The sequence below is a fragment of the Anopheles aquasalis genome, chromosome 3 (genome assembly GCF_943734665.1).
Source record: "Anopheles aquasalis chromosome 3, idAnoAquaMG_Q_19, whole genome shotgun sequence".
NCBI classification, from domain to species: Eukaryota; Metazoa; Arthropoda; class Insecta; order Diptera; family Culicidae; genus Anopheles; species Anopheles aquasalis.
The window spans coordinates 8,550,001-8,567,500 of record NC_064878.1 but is presented as its reverse complement, the minus strand read 5'-3'; the positions used below and the strand labels follow the sequence as shown (position 1 = coordinate 8,567,500).

The 17,500-nt window shown below is 48.5% G+C and overlaps 1 protein-coding gene across 12 annotated transcripts in view; it reads left to right on the top strand.

Moving 5' to 3' along the window:
- The window catches only part of LOC126578875 (heterogeneous nuclear ribonucleoprotein L), a 146,743-nt gene that overhangs the window by 123,316 nt on the left and 5,927 nt on the right, over window positions 1-17,500 (top strand). For all 12 annotated transcript variants that reach the window (XM_050241850.1, XM_050241856.1, XM_050241855.1 and 9 more), the window contains 2 exons: window positions 14,985-15,163; window positions 15,468-15,560. In XM_050241850.1, the coding sequence (XP_050097807.1) occupies window positions 14,985-15,163; window positions 15,468-15,560 (272 nt within the window). The remainder of the gene's footprint in view (window positions 1-14,984; window positions 15,164-15,467; window positions 15,561-17,500) is intronic.

The following is a 17,500-nucleotide window of genomic DNA, read 5'->3' as shown; positions in this document are numbered from 1 at the left end:
CTCTCTCTCTCTTTCTCTTTGGCTCTCCGTGCGCTATCCATCAATCCATCCGTCATATTTTCCATCTTGATGACGTCTTTTCCGATTCATTTTTCTCTTCTTTTCCGGATCCATTTTCCAAAGCATCTTGAACAGAGCAAACAACTTGGCTGCGGGCCATGGCGCGCCTAAACCAACTTTTCCCGGTGCGCTCGAGTGTGACTCGAAAGCCACTTGAGCGCTGGAAGATGGAAGTGGTCGTCGTCGTCGTCATCATCGTCGTGGTGTGCCTGCTCCATTTGGTCCATTCCGTTTCCATTAATTGGACGATCGTTCGGCGCAGCAAATGGCGCAGCAAATGGAGCATCAAAATGGGAAACAAAATCAAAGGCAATCGACACGACGGAAGAAGGAGAAGTACCGTGCGCATGATGGCATTTTTCATCTATCCATCCATCCATCCATCCATCTGTCCGGATCGAAGAAGGAAGGAAGGAAGGAAGGAACAATTTTGTCCCTTCGCGCGAATGAATCCAGGAACCCACAAATGCGCTTATCGTATTCGCAGAGCTATCTGTTCCCTGGCTGTGCGTTACCCGGGAATACGTGAGCGTTTGCGAAATCCGATTAGTGCGCGGTTCCTGCTGCTGCTGCTGCTGCGGGGGCCATTGTGTGGGACCAAAAATATTTTCTTATCTGCCTCCGTAGTAGAGGAGTGCTCCACTGGGAGGAGAGCGGACCTTCTGACCACAAATGAAAGAGCATATCGCGTGGGATATCGTCCCCGGCACGTGGTCCCAAAAATGTGTGGCCCACTAAATTGAATGATCGAAGGAGATATATTTGATTGAGAGTCTTCGCATCATATTGTGCCAACACACACGCGCGCGCACGCACCCGGACACTTGATGAAACTACGACGACGGCGGCGACGACGAAAATCAAAAAGAAAAGCTCAATCATTCTCCTCGCAGAAGCTGGTATTTTGCTTCTTTTTCTTATCCCATTTTGGTGTTGTTGGAAGGAAGGCACGAAAGAAGACATTGACATGAAGCGGCCACATAAACCCAGATTTCATCCATGATTATGATGGTGGTTGGTGGTGTGTTGGTGGTGGTGGTGTGGTACCTCCGAGGGTTCCGCTATGGGTTTTATTATTGATTTCTTAGACGAACGTGCATGTATCGACGAGCAGAAGATGATGAAAGATTATCGTTCCCACACACCATCGCTGGTGAAGTAGGAGGTGGAGACGCACATCCGCACATATTCTGCTCCTCATTTCGCTTCCTTATTGTTTCCGTTGTACGCGCCACCACCACGTACTGACCTCTGGAGTGTGTCGGAAGAAAAATCATCTCGCAATAAAAACATGCTCTCATGTTGCTTGCCTTTTGCGGGCGGGGGCCTATCGAGCACCGCTTAGTCATCATGTTATGCTCCTCACACGTGATGTGTGTGATAAGTGTGATAAATATGATGGATTCGGTTCCCCGACACCTCAACATAATGTCGATCGATAGCGGTTCTTTCGGTGTAAGTCTCTCGATAGCTCCCGAGGTCTCGAGCTCGTTGTACATCTCCATTGTAATAATGTTGACTAAAATGGAATTGTTTGTGAAATGTGTTACGTGACTTGCTGCTTGCGTCGTGGGTGACACGCATCTTGCTCGGCTCGTCATCATGTCATTAGTAAGAGAGAATGATGGAGAGAGGATGGAGGCCGCCTCGTCTCAGGTATTTTGTAATTATGTAAATCCCTCAATTTAAGGACTGTGACAGCGCTCGCTCGGATGTAACGACGGATGCTTCTGGTGGTGGTGGCTGTTGGCATAACAAAAAAAAATCGAATTTCCCGCTGAGCATCGTTCCTTGGAGTTGGGAATGCTCTCAGCTGCCATTCCACGCTCACACCGGGCCGGGTCGGGCATGTTTGACATTCCATTTGGCTGCTAGAGCTTGTCGGAAGCTACAGTAAATGGAGTGGAAGTAGCGAGCGGGCGAACACACAGGCACACGGGACGAACAGACGGATTCCGGTCGATTCCATCTTCAAGATATCGTCCAATGGGGACAAATTTGTTGTCTCAGTATGCCGCAGCGCTGTAGCTATGTGTACGAGAACACAGGGAAACATTATGCAACAAAACAGGACAGGAGGACAGAAGGGGGCACACGGGGAAGGATAAGCTCTCCGCTCGGTGTCCTAACTCTTGCTCCTTGCTCGACAGCAAAGACAGAGTTATAAAGTGACGATGGAAATATGCAACCTGTTTGGTAGATTACGGCGCGTGTTTTGTGGCAGGAGTGGAAGGTGTCAGTGCAGGATGCAAAACCGGATAGCGACCGTATAAGCCAATCTTCGGTTTCGATGTCTCCTGTCTGGGCGTGTGACAAGCAGATGGCTCGGCAGATTACATGCATGCATACCAGTATAATAGTCAGAGAGATGCTTTAGAAACCAATAACCAACTTCTGCCTGTGCCTCGTATGTGTGCACTGAAATCTTAAATATAGCTTTGTGCCAATTTCACCAATGGGATCCACAGCTCCTCCGCATGGTGCCCGATCTCATGTTGTGTATTATTGAATATTTCATTGATTTATTCCTGGTGTCTATCGTCATGGTGAGGATCAACTAAGGAAGATCTACCTGTTTGTGAGAGAGAATGAGAGAGTTCGTTACTTCGTTGGGCTTCATGATGGAGGCGCATGGTATTTGCTTTTTCAAAATTCTAGGGAGAGAGAGAGATACAGAGAGTGTTTGCTTTGGGCTTTTGGGGAGGGGTGTACTGGGATGTTGTACGAGTTGCCTCTTGGGATGCCTCGTTATTCGCTGGCTTGGTTGAGTTATCCTTCGCTAGCACGAAACGCCCGCTCTGGAGTACAAAGCGATGGTTGTTGTTGACAGCGACTGCAGGTAAAGCAGCGCCACGTTTTCACATACCTCCATTAACCGTTACCATTCTCTCTAGTGACCAGCATAAAACGAGTTGGGTTGCATAGAGCAACATAATTGATAAAACGGAAAACCCCGTCCAACGTCATTCGCCAAGTTAAACAGTCTCCGAGGCAGTCCCTCAAAAGCATAAAGTAGGATTTCTCGTCCACAACGAACCAACAAGAGCGCTCCTTTGAAGTCTAGCCGAGAGCCTTAATCGACATAATGGCAAAGGCAATTGTTTGCCGGAAATTACGATTACGCCATCGCTTGTTGTGCGCCATTACGAAACCATTTACAAAAATCGAGTGAAATTCGCGTCGTTGCGTTCGCTGGAAAATGCATTCAATAATTGTGTGTGCATGTTTTCCAACCCAACTCCCGCGCCAAAAAGGGGATGGAGTCGGATTAATTTCACATTTCAAGTGGATGAACGAATTTGCAGCGAGCGCAGCAGCAGCATCGGCATTGAATCGCCGCCAGTAATTACTCATCATACATTCGGCGTACGAGGGGTGCACCGGGGGGTTTCGTCATCAAACCGCACACACCAGCTGCAACCGGTTCGTGTGAAGCATAAATAATCTTCAACCACACACCCAGGAGTTCCTCTGAGCGAGAGAGAGAGAGAGAGAGAGAGAGAGAGAGAGAGAGAGAGAGAGAGAGAGAGAGAGAGAGAGAGCAGTGCGTGACCACTGTGGCGTGTAATCCCACTCCCCATCACGTGTCCTCGTGTGTCAGGTGACGCCACCCATCGCAAAACATCATCGCCGAAAGAAATGTGCCGTGATCATATCATCGTCATCATCATCATCATCAGCATCACCAACAGCATCAGTTGCAGCAGCCGTTCCGGCGATGGCTAATTAGAGCAAAAATGCTATCCAGCGCCCAAATGCTCGGGGAAGAAAAGGGGGTCACGAGTGGGATGATGGTGATGAAGCACCGTGACCATTTTGGGGCGGAATGTCGCTTACGATCAATCATCCCTTCTGCGCCGTGTGACGGATGGAGACGCCTGGTGGTTTGCGATTTCCACTGCAACGGCGGATGCTTGCGTACGCGCGATGATGAGTCCTTTCGCGAGAGCTCTATACCGTCTACGGCTGACGAATCATTTCTAGCGCGGGGTTTATGTTGCTAATAAATTGAATTCCGTGCCCAGCAGCCACCCTCTTCCCCTTACTTTTAAGGAGCGGGATGAGAAATGGAAATTCGCTTCGTTTCTCTGACTGATGAACGCTCGCCCGGTGAGAACCCATTTTCCAACAAACCCTTCACCTTGTTCTTGAGCGGCGTTTCAAAAAGGTTTCAGGGACTTTGTTTTCTCTCAATTAACCCCAATCGCCACACCATTTTGCAAATGTTTTTCTTTCATTACCGCCGCTCGCAAACAGTACAGGAAAGGCACGCTCGCTGTCCTGCCTTCGCGCCACCGTCACGATCACGATAAGCCGTGAGGAAGAGTTTAAAAAAGGAAGAGGTGCTCATCCAGTGCTCATCTTCGGCTCTACTCCTCAGGCAGTGTGAGTGTGTAAATGGGTTTTCTCGCGCCCTCTTACAATGTGTAATCGAGAATAATTAATCTTTTGCGAAATGGTGCGTTCGCCAGGAGGGTGGGGGATGTGACGTGGCGCGTAAAATGTGCCAGCCCGACCGACCGACGATTATCATCGTAACCATCGTCGTCGGTTTTGACATTGTTGCAATGTTTTGAACCAGGGCCGGGCGCGCGCGCGCGCGCACTCAGCTGCTTCCAGAAGTCAGCCGCGACCCTTTTTTGACATTTCGCTACGCTTCGGTGACAATTAATCAAAGCCGCGAATGCGGCGGGATGGGCAGGGTTGACAGGACGAGATGGGACGATGGTTCACGTTGGTCTCGCGTTGGCCAAGGTAGTAAAGTGGCAAAGGCCATCGTCTGAGCTGACGACACTACACGGTTCATCCGTCACGTACGTTTGCCAGCGTGTTTGAGGATGAGTAATGGCGATGATGGGAAAATGGTCACCAGCGTCAAGACACAGCGGTACGGTCCGGTCCGGCTTCACGCCTCGAAGGAGCTCAGGGACTTTATCTCCTTAGTTCTGGGGCTTTTTTTTATTTTACGCCAACAGCATAAGTAACATAAATTGTTGGCAATTTGAGCTAAATCAATTGAATGGAAACACTTTCAGCACTCTAACTCTCCCAGATAATCGATTTATAACCCATCTGATCAACTATTGATGGCGGGACACTATCCTGATCGCTCTGATCCGCAACCACAACCGCGCCAAGTGAAAGCTTTCCCACCTAGCCAGCTGCCGATGGCTAAACACCATCATCCTCGATAACTGAGTGAACATAATGATGCTTTCATTGTCGTCGCAACGCCCGCTAGTGGGGGGAATGAAATGAAAATTCAATTAGATTCGGTCAGCGACGCTATCCAATTTTCTCCACCATTGCGCCATTACCGCGAATGGCACTTTCCAGCGATAGTAGCGTCCATTTGGTGGCCGAAGCCCAATTACGCGGCTTTGGGCCGTAATTTGTGACGCGTGATCTCCGAGGAGCCAACCAGCATGCGCGCATATATTAAGAGCATATTGTGTTTTGTGTTTGTTTGTCGAGTCGAAGCGAAGTTCGGCAGCATTTCATCCCTCCACAACGCACAATCGGTGCTCTTTCTCTCTCTGGATTCGATTTTTGACGATGGTCGTGACGTTCTAATGAAAAACATGAGCTGGGGAAGGTTCTGTTCAAGATCATCCGTTTGTGTCCCCGGTTGGGACGTGATTTTTGTGTAACAGCTGCTGGTAAGCTCTAGAGCGGCACGTCCCCAGCCCGTGGTACACAACTTACTCTTTACTTTGGCGCCGAGTGGAGAACAATTCTCGGATGCTGCCTTTGCTCGCTCACCATTATTGAACTGGGTGGGACGATATCCTAATCTTGATTTGATTGCTCTTGTATAAACCCCCGGCACCCCCGGGCTGCACAGATAATTCAATCAAGTATTTTTCCTCCACTTGCCACTTGTTTCCCTGTTTGAGCAAGAACCCTTTCCCCCTTTGGCCCCCCCGTAGTAAAACATGATGAAATCCCGTTTGCTTACTTCATCGCGCTTCAATTGCGTAGAGCAATCAGTGGCGACGGTCGGATACTGAATTCGATTTGTATTCATGACGGACAGTGCTTTTGTTTTTATTTTTATGTGGCGCCCGCTCTCTCTCTTTCGCTCAGAACTACGCGGGATCAATGTGGTACAATTTATTGCATCGAGATTTTCATCAACTTCTTCAGCTTTATTGCGTGCCCCCGGGCCAGGGACGAAAGGTTCTATTCGGAATGGAGTTGTGTAAGCGAGGAATGTTTGCCAGCACCAAGTGTTTCTGGATCCTTCTTATCGAGCACTTCAATTGTTACAACCTGTCTGTGTTCAACATCTTCTAAAGATCTTATCAATCGTCTTCAATGTGCACCACAAAACCCTCCACAAAAAAAACATGGAACGAGGAGTAGCATGATGAGTAAATCAACGTCTAGCAGCAGCACAGCTTTCTGCAGAAAGGCAATTTATTCCATCTGTGCAAGCTACTCGGAACGCTCCTGGCTGGCGCTACCTGGCTCACTGCACAGCACCAGAGCTGAGCTCTTTGTTCTATTTCCATTTTTCGTATCCTGCGTTGAGCTGGGCGGCTGGTAGGTGATCCATGGAATCCAAATTGGTGGCGATGGTAGCCTCTGGGAGTTTTCTTCGTCTGCAGCGTACCCTCTTCGTGCACTTCAAACAATACCCGCCCTACTAGTCACCTTGGCATCACCTCTATAATGAGAATGACGAGAAGACGGTACCTATCAGCCCAAACCACAAGCTCTTCTTTATCTTCTGACTTCCAACAAATCGCCACTCGTGATTGTTATCGAAAAGGCGGCGTTCTTTTGAAGACGGATTCGACTTCGTTTCCATCTGTAATGTGTAATGTAATCGCAAGCACACCTAGAAGAGGCGTATGCCGACCTAGCTAAGTGGGTCAATCTGTCGACGATGAGTGCAGTCTCGGGGGATTTGGTTGCCACTTAAGTGGTGGAATGTCCGGAGAGCTCAAAAAGACGCTAGCGGAACGGCCCACACAGGCCTAGAGCATTAATGTGTGCAACACAAAAGCGCTCTCCAGTTCCCTTGCAAAGAGATCATTTTCTTTTTTTGCCCCAAAAACCGCGAGTGTCACTTCCATTCCCTTACCTAAAGGAGCCCAAAGCAGCAGCTAATGCTGTTTTATGTTAATGTGTGTCAACTGCTAATGGTTGACAATTGCTCGCCGCCCCACAGGGAAGACCAGGAGCAGCAGCAGCATTCTGTCGAGTGGGTTTCCCCTCATGGAAAAGCTCGGCAAGCGTAACAAGAAATTATGATGGCGGCTTTCCTGCCTAAGAAGAAGAAGTCGTAGTAACCAGACGCCACAAACCAGAGACCGGCCATTACAATTTGTTCGCCCAATTCATTCTTCTTCCCTTCGCTTTGTCTGTCGCTTCTCGCTTTCATGGCGTGGCTACTGTCATCGACTCAAGATGAAGCTGTCGTAGGCGGTATAATGATAATGGTGGCGAGTCTTTCCGGTGTCCAAGGAGAGGGCCGTCACGCAGAATGGCATCATTACGCAGAGGGGTGAGTATTGATTGCGTCCTGGCCGCCGCTTCTTCGAGGTTTCGCTGGAAATGGAACACAGCTAAGAGGCGTATCCAGTTACAAATGTACCACTGGGATGACAAGCTGCTGCTGCTCATGCTGCTTACGTTGAACTCTCTCATCGAAGCCCCCATAAAGGAGTGGAGTGTGTTACAACCGTTGGAACAATTTGCCAAAAATACTGAACAATTTGGCGAATGAATTGCGAGATGTCCCTCACTCTCTCTCTCTCTCGTTCGACCTCTCAACCCTCAACCACAAACGCCTAGCGGTGGGTGAAATATGATCCACTACCCTCGGTCCCTAACGGCCCAATAAAACTCTTCATATCGCTGGCTGGCTGGCTGGCTGGCGAATTTGCATCCATCATGCACACGTGGTGAAGGTGAAAGACGATGCCGCTCCGCTCCGCACCAAAAGCTGGTCTGCTATTTCTATCCATCTCACTTAACAAATGGCGAACGAACGGACGAGCGAATGGCAAAGTTTAATTCATAATTCATGCGCAGCGACATGTTTATTTATACGAATTTAATCTGATGAACTCTCGACGGTTTGTTGCATCGACGCGACGGTCGGTCGGTCGACGCGTGTGCTGCTGCAGCAGATCGCTCGCCGTCGTATGCATGGCCTGTGGTGCACACGAGAAACTTTCCCATCAGCAGTAGCAGCAGCAGCACTTGGGTGATTATTGTCGGCGGCGACGTGCGGCAATGCACCCCCCACACACTCACAAGCAAAACAAATGGCGCGCAAAAAAAAAACGGCTCCCGGAGGGGCGTAGAAACATAAATTTTATTCTGATTTATGAACATTATCTGACGGATTATGATGTCGTTTTAATTCATCGACAAACCATCGTTCACATCGTTGCACCAGTACGAGCGCGGCAGTGTGTCCATTGGCAATCCAACGGTACCACCACGTGTGGATCACGTTAATGGATAACTTCGCTTCATGTGCTAGCTCTCTCGGCTGGGATCTCGCATCCGGAGAAAAAATCGGAGGCAAAGGCAGGGGGGAAATTTATTTTCATCGGCATGATTGATGGGCTTCGATCACTGCTCGAGCGCTGCGCTGTGCTTGTGCATTCAATCAAGGGGTTGGAACAAAATGGATGGAAGCACAATCTCAAGAGCAAAATCTGGGAATGAAAAGAGCATTCTCTTGTGTTGATAAATACCAGAACCGATATTGCGTTGCTGGTGTATCGCTGTTGGCTTATTGGAACGCCAGATAGCGTGATGTTAGACACACATCCCGAAGGAATGCTCTCCATTTGACTGTCCAAAAATTCATCTAAAATGTTCTGCCTCTGGATTGAAAGCAGTTTCTTTTTCTATTTTTTTAAATTGCTTACTAATCTTGAAAACTTCCCTTTCGAAAGTTCCTTTGTGTCAAGGCAACCGGAACCAATTGGATCTGTCTCGTGCTTCGTAACGAGAAAGCCCCAAAAACCCTTGATGCATTCAAAAGCAGCGGAAGCAGCACAAAAAGTTTTAGTTGGCACCAAAATTTACCTGCCTTAAAAATAAAAAAATCTCAAGTATTCGAGTTCATCCAGGAGCTGGAACTAATAAACCCTGTAATACACACGCCTCGCTCTCTCTCTCTCTCCCTCGGTGTCCCTGGGGGAAAGTTTTTCGCACCCCATTTCAGCACCCCCTCGCAAAAAGAAACTTCACGATCCGCCGCGTGACGTGAAAGCGAGCTGACTGGACAAAATAACCATTCCACCTGCTGCCTGCTCCCCGGGCTCATGGCGCGAACCTTTCTTTACTCTGTTTGTCACTCACTCCCGGTGCCTTGAAGTCAACGGTGAGGAAAACCGTAAAAAGTAAGTTTTAGATGCGGACGAGAAGTGACTTTCGGATTGTTTTCTTCCGGGCTCGAGCAAAAGCAGGTGTCGAGGTAGTCAGGTGTCTCGGCTGTACTTTATGACTATTTTATCATATCCTGTCACGGGCCTGGTCTTGTCCCGTGATTCGGTGAAGCAGCAGATTTTATCACGATTTAATCCCACCCGAAAAGCGCACGGTGTGGTCTCGTCTCTCGTGAGGATTATCGAGGACAAAAGTTTGCGTGGACGAACGCCCGAGCGGTCCTTATTAACATGCTTTGATCCGCTAAATCCCGGACAAAGCACTCGCAGCGTAGAACTGAATGATGATGATGGTGGTGGTGATGATGGTGGATGCGAACCAGAACCGCGCAAAAGCATGTCAAAGGCCCCCTGCTCTCTTCCCTGGGGTGAGATATTTTTTTAAAAATATTCTACATATTTTTTGGTGCGAAAGAAAAAGACACAAAAAAGAAACGCTTCGTCTGCGTCGTCGTCGTCTTGCGATTGGCTTGTGTGGAGCGGCGGAACGTGCCAAAAATGGGGCGGTGCATGCCAAAAGTTGGCACAAGAACGCAAATTTGTCATTCATTTCGCAAAATGGTGGTTTTTTTATCTTGACAAATCCTCATGTCATAGAAAAAAGAAATGAAGAGGGGCTTAGTGTGAGAGGAAAGCAGAAAATTAATTGTCCATTTCATGGGCTGGGCGACCATTGGTGGTTGCGAGCGGCTGAACAATGCTTCATTAACATTCAATTGTATGCTGACTCTGAACCACGGGAGGGAAGGGCGAAAAAGGGACCTCAAAAGGACATTAAAAGACGAACCTTAAGTCCCCGTCGTCGGAAGTTCTTTTCGAGCTTCAAGCTAGAATTCGTTTAATGGGAGGAGTTCGCATGTGGGAAGATCTTTGAGGTCCTTTAGGGATTAACATTTGGCGGAAGATGTCGATATAACTGTGTAACTGTATTTTTTTTCTCTCCTACTAAAGGTTTTCTTTTGTTGGTTTCGTAACCAATCGTATCCCTGTCTCACTATAGCTTTACTTTTTAGTGCTTTCCGATAAAGAATCCCCACAAGTAACTCCTTCCGGTTGGTTGGTTGTGTGGTACCCGATGACGCAAACGCTGCGAAAAGCGCAAACAAAACACACAATGGACGACCATTTCCCCATTCATAGCTGATGCTGTTACAAAGCGAAGTGAAAAAGTGAGAATATTATTGTTACCAGCACCTCTCTCGCGCAGGGTCAAAACGATAAACTAGTTGCATGTGCTGCAAGCTGGATAACACCGGATACACCGGATAGCAAATGGAACGGAAGTGTAACGAAGCAAATTAGCAGCTCCTCCGTTGTTTCCGAAGCGCACAACATCCGGTCTCGGACAGAGCGGTTCGATAAATTTACTATCCGGTTTAATTTCAAACCCAGGTTTCGACACCACAGATTCCTGAGGTGGTTGTATCCAGCATCCAATATGGTGAAACGGCAATTTCTTTCTTTTAATTTATTGAAACTCTTCCCGTGTGAAGAGAAAACAAAATGAATTCTGTGTTTATCACTAGGTTTATGGAGCCAATTTTGAAATCCTGCGAGCGCAGTTCTCGACATTGTTTCCAACTTATCTATGTACCGCAGCAACAGCAGCAGCAGCAGCAGCAGTGACTGCAACACACTTCATGGTCTTATGTAACGCTCGCCAGTTGGCTTTGTGGCGAGGATTCCATTTTTCCCCATTCCCTTATCCCGCAAGCTTCACATGCATAAGCCAGAATTTATCTGCAACATTTGTTTCCCAGCCACCAGCGTCAAGCTTCCGGTGGTTGGTCGTGGTCGTGGTCGTGGTCGAATGCAGCACATGCCCATGCTCGCCCTCGACACCCAATGTGTCTGTGCGAGGAGCTACGCGGTGTGGGCTTTGAAATAAACAAAAATCCACTTGTGCTCCACCGGAAGAACATAAGTGGAACTCATGTTTCTTCCTCCAACCGTGAAGGGGGAATTTGTAGGTTTAAGCGAGCATTATTTCATTAACACCATGGCTACGCGTGGCCAGCTTTTAGAGGTAACGTTTAACTTCTCAAATTGTGTCCCTATGGGACCTTTGTCCGAGAGTTAACGCCAAATAACTAAAGACCGCTTTGGGAGACACTTGGGGCTTCTCCTGAAATTGCTTTCTTGTAACGAGGGATCGCACTGCGTGCGGGGGAATGAATATGGCAATTTAACTCGTTAAACTGTCCTCTCTCTCGTAGATTGGCATCTTGGTGGTCGTGGTCGTGCCATGACCAGAATCAGGGAGAAGGGGATCGCATTATGCATCGAAGCGCTTCGCCGCCACCAATTGATGGATGTACACACGCTTCAGTTCAGTGCCGTCATCGTATCGTCTGCACTCTGCTGGCCTTTTACCGCCTGGCACATATCATATCTTCATCGAGCTCTGCTCTGCTGGCTGGCCAAGGGACGGGGGCCACTGTGAAGCGCCTTAAACTGTTGCAAACCGGAACGTGCCCCGAGACGTACAATAACGTCTACAGCACCGAGGGTACATGGGCGCTAACCATGCATATGGTGCTCCAACCCTAAAGGACGTGATTTAACGAAGCACTCCGCCGCCATCGACTCAAAAGTCGTTTACTGTCCCTCTTACCTCCTTCTCCTTCTTGTGTCTTGTCGCTCCCCTGTTTCCTCCATCCACAGAGGAGTGTCGTTTGGAAGAGAGGACACTCGAGCAAAACCGGATAAGTGAAGTGTCGTCGTCGTCGTCGTGGTCGTCCTGGTCGTCCTGGTTGTCGTCCTCCGTTCTCTAAGGTGCTTGTAAGATGGCGGCTCGTACTCGAAATGCTTCTTGCAAAACATGCATTACACACTCTCGGCTCGGGGTAATGAATGTCGTCGCCGAGTTACTTGAAATCAATTTTTGATCAAGATAAATCTCGCCGCCACTTCTGCGGCGTGTGGCACAAGAAATAGAGTAGAGAGGGGTAAACAAAAGGGATAAACAACGTGGATTTGATAAATTGCATCACCGAATGCAGCGCACTGTACGACTCGTATGCTGGCTTTGCTTGCTGGACTTGCTGCCAGTTTATCTTCATTCCTGGGCGTTACACAATCTGGAACGTGTAGTGTCCCTTCTAAAGCCCGAGTATTTTCGTGGTTTTTCGTGGTCTACATTCTGTGGAAGCGGTGTCTTGCAGTAACGGGTTTAGTGGCTGGACCAAAACATATCTCACGTACTTTGTAGTCCCAGAATGGTCCTTCTGGACATCTCAGTACTCTCCATCCCCAATTTGGGCCTCCAGAGTGCTCCATCTCATATGTACTTTTCCATAGAAATGCCTACGTTTGTGGTGACCCAAAAACAGTTCAAATAGTTGTTAACACCGTTCTCAAACTAACTACAAACACGTGTCCTGAGAGGAAGAAGGGCCTCTTAAGCACAAGTTTCCCTTCGAATCATTTGATCACGAGAGTCGGGAACTGAAAACTTTAAACGAGATTGCAACAAGAGAACTCATTTGGTACCCATTGTATTTGTCCCCCGACAACTTGTGCCACAATGATGAGCGCTTGGCATAAGGTGTGAAACCGGAAAAGTACCTCCTTCCCGCTCGTTCCAGTTGCGAGCCCCTGGGAGGAACTTCGTCGACACCAGAAGCTAACTTTTGGAAGATTTGTCCTGAACAGTTTTCACCTGAACGTCGTCCTGTCACGTGTCACGTGCTCACGGACCTGGAAGTGTGTTTCTCTAGTGGTGATTTCTACCGAAATTCGATCTAGCCGTTGGTCAAGTTATTTCCGGTATTTTCCTGCCCTTGACTCCCGATTCCCGGCAGCAGTTGAAATTGCATTCCCGAGGGCACCGAGTGCGCATGCAATGATTGTCCCGCTGCCAGGTTTCAAACGTCAAACGACGCCGTTTGTCGTTCGTTTCTATTGCAAGCTTCAACCTCACCTGAGGGATCACCCAATCTATTGCCCACTCTTGCTAGCGTTGTCAATCGTCAAAAGCGCACTGTACGGAGATCAATACGCGAGGGAACGTGGGGTGGTTTTCCAACTAAACTCTCATCTCGCGCCCGGGGCGCCCGCGGCATTGAATTGCGCGGATGATCAAAAAGCGATTCTCAAGAGCGCGGTCCCGTATTCGTATCGCGTGATTGCGTCGCTGTGTGGTATAGCCGGATATAGGCACTCGAAAGCAGCACCAGCAGGGGGCCATTTCGGTCGGGATTGCGGAATGTGGCGTGAAAAACCACTCGAAGCACTTGAACGCGGACAACGCACATTCCTCTAGCGCGAAAGAGAAGCAGCAGCATCAGCTTTTGAACTCACATAGAAGTGTGTGCGATAAGAGTGTGTGCTGTGAGCATTGGCGGATGATGGAAACTGCTCGACCTCGCATCCGGACACCACCACCACTTGGCCAGAGATAAATGTGGAATGCAACAAGCTGCTGCTGCTGCTGTGCGATTGATTGATTGATGGTGATTGAATTGAGCGAGTGAGTAAATGAGCGAGCGATGTCGAATTGTTTATCAAAGCGATCATTTCGAGCGGCTGCTGTTTAGCTGTGCATAAACGTCAATATTTATGGTACGATGATTACAGAACGACGACGGCGTTCGGTCACTGCCAAGCCAGTCAATCGCTGTTTGCGCTCGCGGTAGCGCATAGGACCGGGCACCCCGGACAACACTGGTCCGCCGCTTCTGACAACCTCATAATTAACTATTCGCTCCGTTGTTGCTGGTGCTTCGTTTTCGTGTGACATCGCACTAAAGGCGCTCTCTTCAAGGCAAATAAATCGTTTTGGTGCGCGAGTTTGTCTTCTAATCCATTTCGTCGTCGTCCTCGTCCTGTGGGCTACCGAACCAGCCATCTGCTCTGCAATGCAACAGCAGCAGCTTCATGTAGCCGCGCGCACAAAGAATGGCCAAGTCGAGTGGATAATAGTCGGGGGGATTTCTTTTTTGCTGTTGTTTATCGTACCTTGCACGTCCGAACCGGTGTCAGTTAGAAAATGGATATCGCTTCATCTTACCACCAATTGGCTGCCAGACACGGACACCGACACCGGCGACGACCGCACAGTCCCGTGGCACAAGCAACACGAACGCAACTCGAGAGCCGGCGCTGGCAGTTTCTAATTTTTCATTCTTTCTAAATACCGTACCCCCGCGAGTCCGGGTGGGGTGGCCGCAGTTTATTGCACATTTCTGGTGCCACATGGTGCAAGCGCCTCGCTCTCTCCCTATACCGCAAATGTCCTTTTCCCATCTCCTTCCTTCTCCTTTCGTCTTCTTATTTCGTTCCCTTCATTGCTGGCTTAAATGGTCGTTCGGTTCATTTCTTAACGGTTAGATAGATGATGCCTCTAGAACCGTAAAGTTCATCCCCATACAGAACCCAAGAGAAGAAGAAGAAGAAGTAGTACTCCTTAGTATAAAAGACCCCCTGAAATGTCAGCATGACACTGACGTGAAAGATAATGGCAATTAATATTTGTTTTCGTTTCTCTCTCTCTCGCGTGCTTTGTAGAACCTGCTCTGCTAGGTGCTGGTGGAGGAAATGGGTTTCCACCGAACTTCTCACCACCGGACTTCCATCCGTCGGAGAACTGGAAACCGGCAGCCGCAGGAACGCACGCAGGGTTGATGAAGGATCCACCGTTGCCACGGAACGGACCGACTAACTTCATTCAACCGACGCAGCAACAGGTAAGAGTGCAACGTTCTTGACTCTCTCTATTTGCAGACCCTATGGTGCTGGTGCATCTCGGTGTGCGATGGAGGCGCATGGTGGTCCGAGTTTTGAACCGGAAATAGCCTTTGCTAATGATGTGCACCGCACCAGTATCATGTTGCATTCATGATAATGAAGCCCGCATCTGTTATCTCTGTCGATCACACCCCTATTTTGATCCAACAAATGAATCCATTTGGAACCGTACAAAATGAATTTAGATTGATAAGACTCTTCGATCACTTCGGACTAATCGCACTCTATCGTCACTTCCCACAGGGTGCAGTAATGATGGTGTACGGGCTCGACAATGGTACCGCCAACACGGACAAGCTGTTCAACCTGTTTTGCCTGTACGGCAATGTGGTTCGGGTAAGTAAAGGAGAAGGCGGAACAACTTTTGACGGCCCTAGTTTGCGATCACTTTTGCGGATTAAAAATACCAAACAACAAGCTGATGTTAAAAGGTCGGAAAGTGGAAATTTTCTAAACAAACCAAGGCTCGTAATTTACAGAGTGGGTCCTCTGATGGGGCGGAAGCACTTGATGAAGGAAAAGAACAAGAAAAAAAAGGTCCGCAATAGGAGGAATGGGGGACTGATCATGCGGCCTCATACCACTCTCTCTCTCTCTCTCTCTCTCTCTCTCTCTCTCTCTCTGTCTCTGGTCCGGTAGAATCTGCTCGCGGTGGCGAGCAAATGGTGACTAATTAGTTTACATTTTATGACCTGTCACTCACGCGGCCGTCTGTCACAAGAGGATGGACGTTTTGGCCACTTTCTGCCGCTTCTAGCCGCCACCGTCGCTTCGGCCGTAGTGCAGATATAAAAACGGCAAACGTTGGGCGCATTCATAAATCACACCCTGCGTGCGTGCGAGTGTGTAGAGGACCTCTAGGTAACCGCACTCTGGGCCGGCATTGCGCCACGTCGTAATTGCTGTTTAAGTTGGTGTGCCGAAACCGAAATCGAAATTCCTCACCGTCGCAGACAAACCCCGACAGCGAGAGAGGCAGAGAGCGAGGCAAAAGAAGCAGTCGAGTCGATTTGTTCTTTGGGTTTTTTTTCCTTCCTCCCCATATCACTTGTCCTCAGTGGGCGTTTGGTTCGAAGAATTCTGCGAATTCATCGGAAATTTGATACGCCAGCCAGGTCACATCGTATCGTACCGTAGGTCTGCTATCATCATCATCGAAGTTTGTGCCGTACCGGAAGGCCGCTGGGATCGGTGTTCGGAAATAGATTGCGGGCAATTTTATTTAGAATCTCAAGAGTGGCATGAGTGTCCTGCCATGTGCAAAACCCTCTTGGTTTGGCACGGAACAGATCGCATAGATGTAAAAAGTGATACGACGGGCACACGAAGTGAAGTTACACTTTCATTGAATTGAATTGCATTCTTGCATGTTGTTATGAGAAAGGATTTTTTTTGTAATGAAATTCTTTTTTTTTTGTGCTAGTTTCTGGTTCTGGTGCTTGCACCCAACCGACAGCTCAATGATGGTGAACAAGAGAAGCATGTCAACGCAAGCGCACGGTTCATTCTGCATTTTCCCTATGAATTCGTTATGAAAACCAAAAAAACCTTGAGAGTAACATGACGATTTCATCTTCAAGCATCCGTTTGATGACGAAAAATGGTTGAGCAGCAGGTTGAGTGGTGCCCACGCTGCGCAAGTAGTCCCAGTGGTCGTGCTTTTGAATTGTGCCGCTGGTGCAAAGTTGTGCCACAAGTTTATGGAGTTTCTTTGTGTATTTTTTGTTTTGTTCGTCATTGAAATGCGAGGTTTTTCATTTGGCTCACGCCAAACAAGCTAAATAAATGGACACCACAGCAACGGCAAAAAATGGAAAACCCGACTGCCATTCGCACTGGGTGCCAGCGATTGCAGGACCAACAGCTCGCAGGAACGCGGTGGAACGCGGTGAAGCAACAGTGGAAAGCAAAGTAAAACCCGAAACGACCATTCTGTGCGATGTCAATACTCGCTCTATCTTTCTCCCCCCATCTCTCGCTCTCTGCTCAATGCTTTTGCAACAGATGGCGATCGTAAAGATATTGGCTCGACCGACCGGCTTCTGGGCAAAAGAACAATGGCGAGCGCAAAGAAGCAAAAAAAAGGGGAAAAAAGCTAGAACCACGGATGGGGTGGGCCACTGGTGGTGGTTCTAAGCAAAATGGATGCTCAAAACCCCTCCTCCTTTAGCACAAACACATAGCGCGTACAATGATCTCTCCTTTCTTGGGAGCTTGAAGAAATACAACCGGGAAAAAAGGGAAAGAAGTTGTGCGCCCCCTTCGTTATTTGGCAG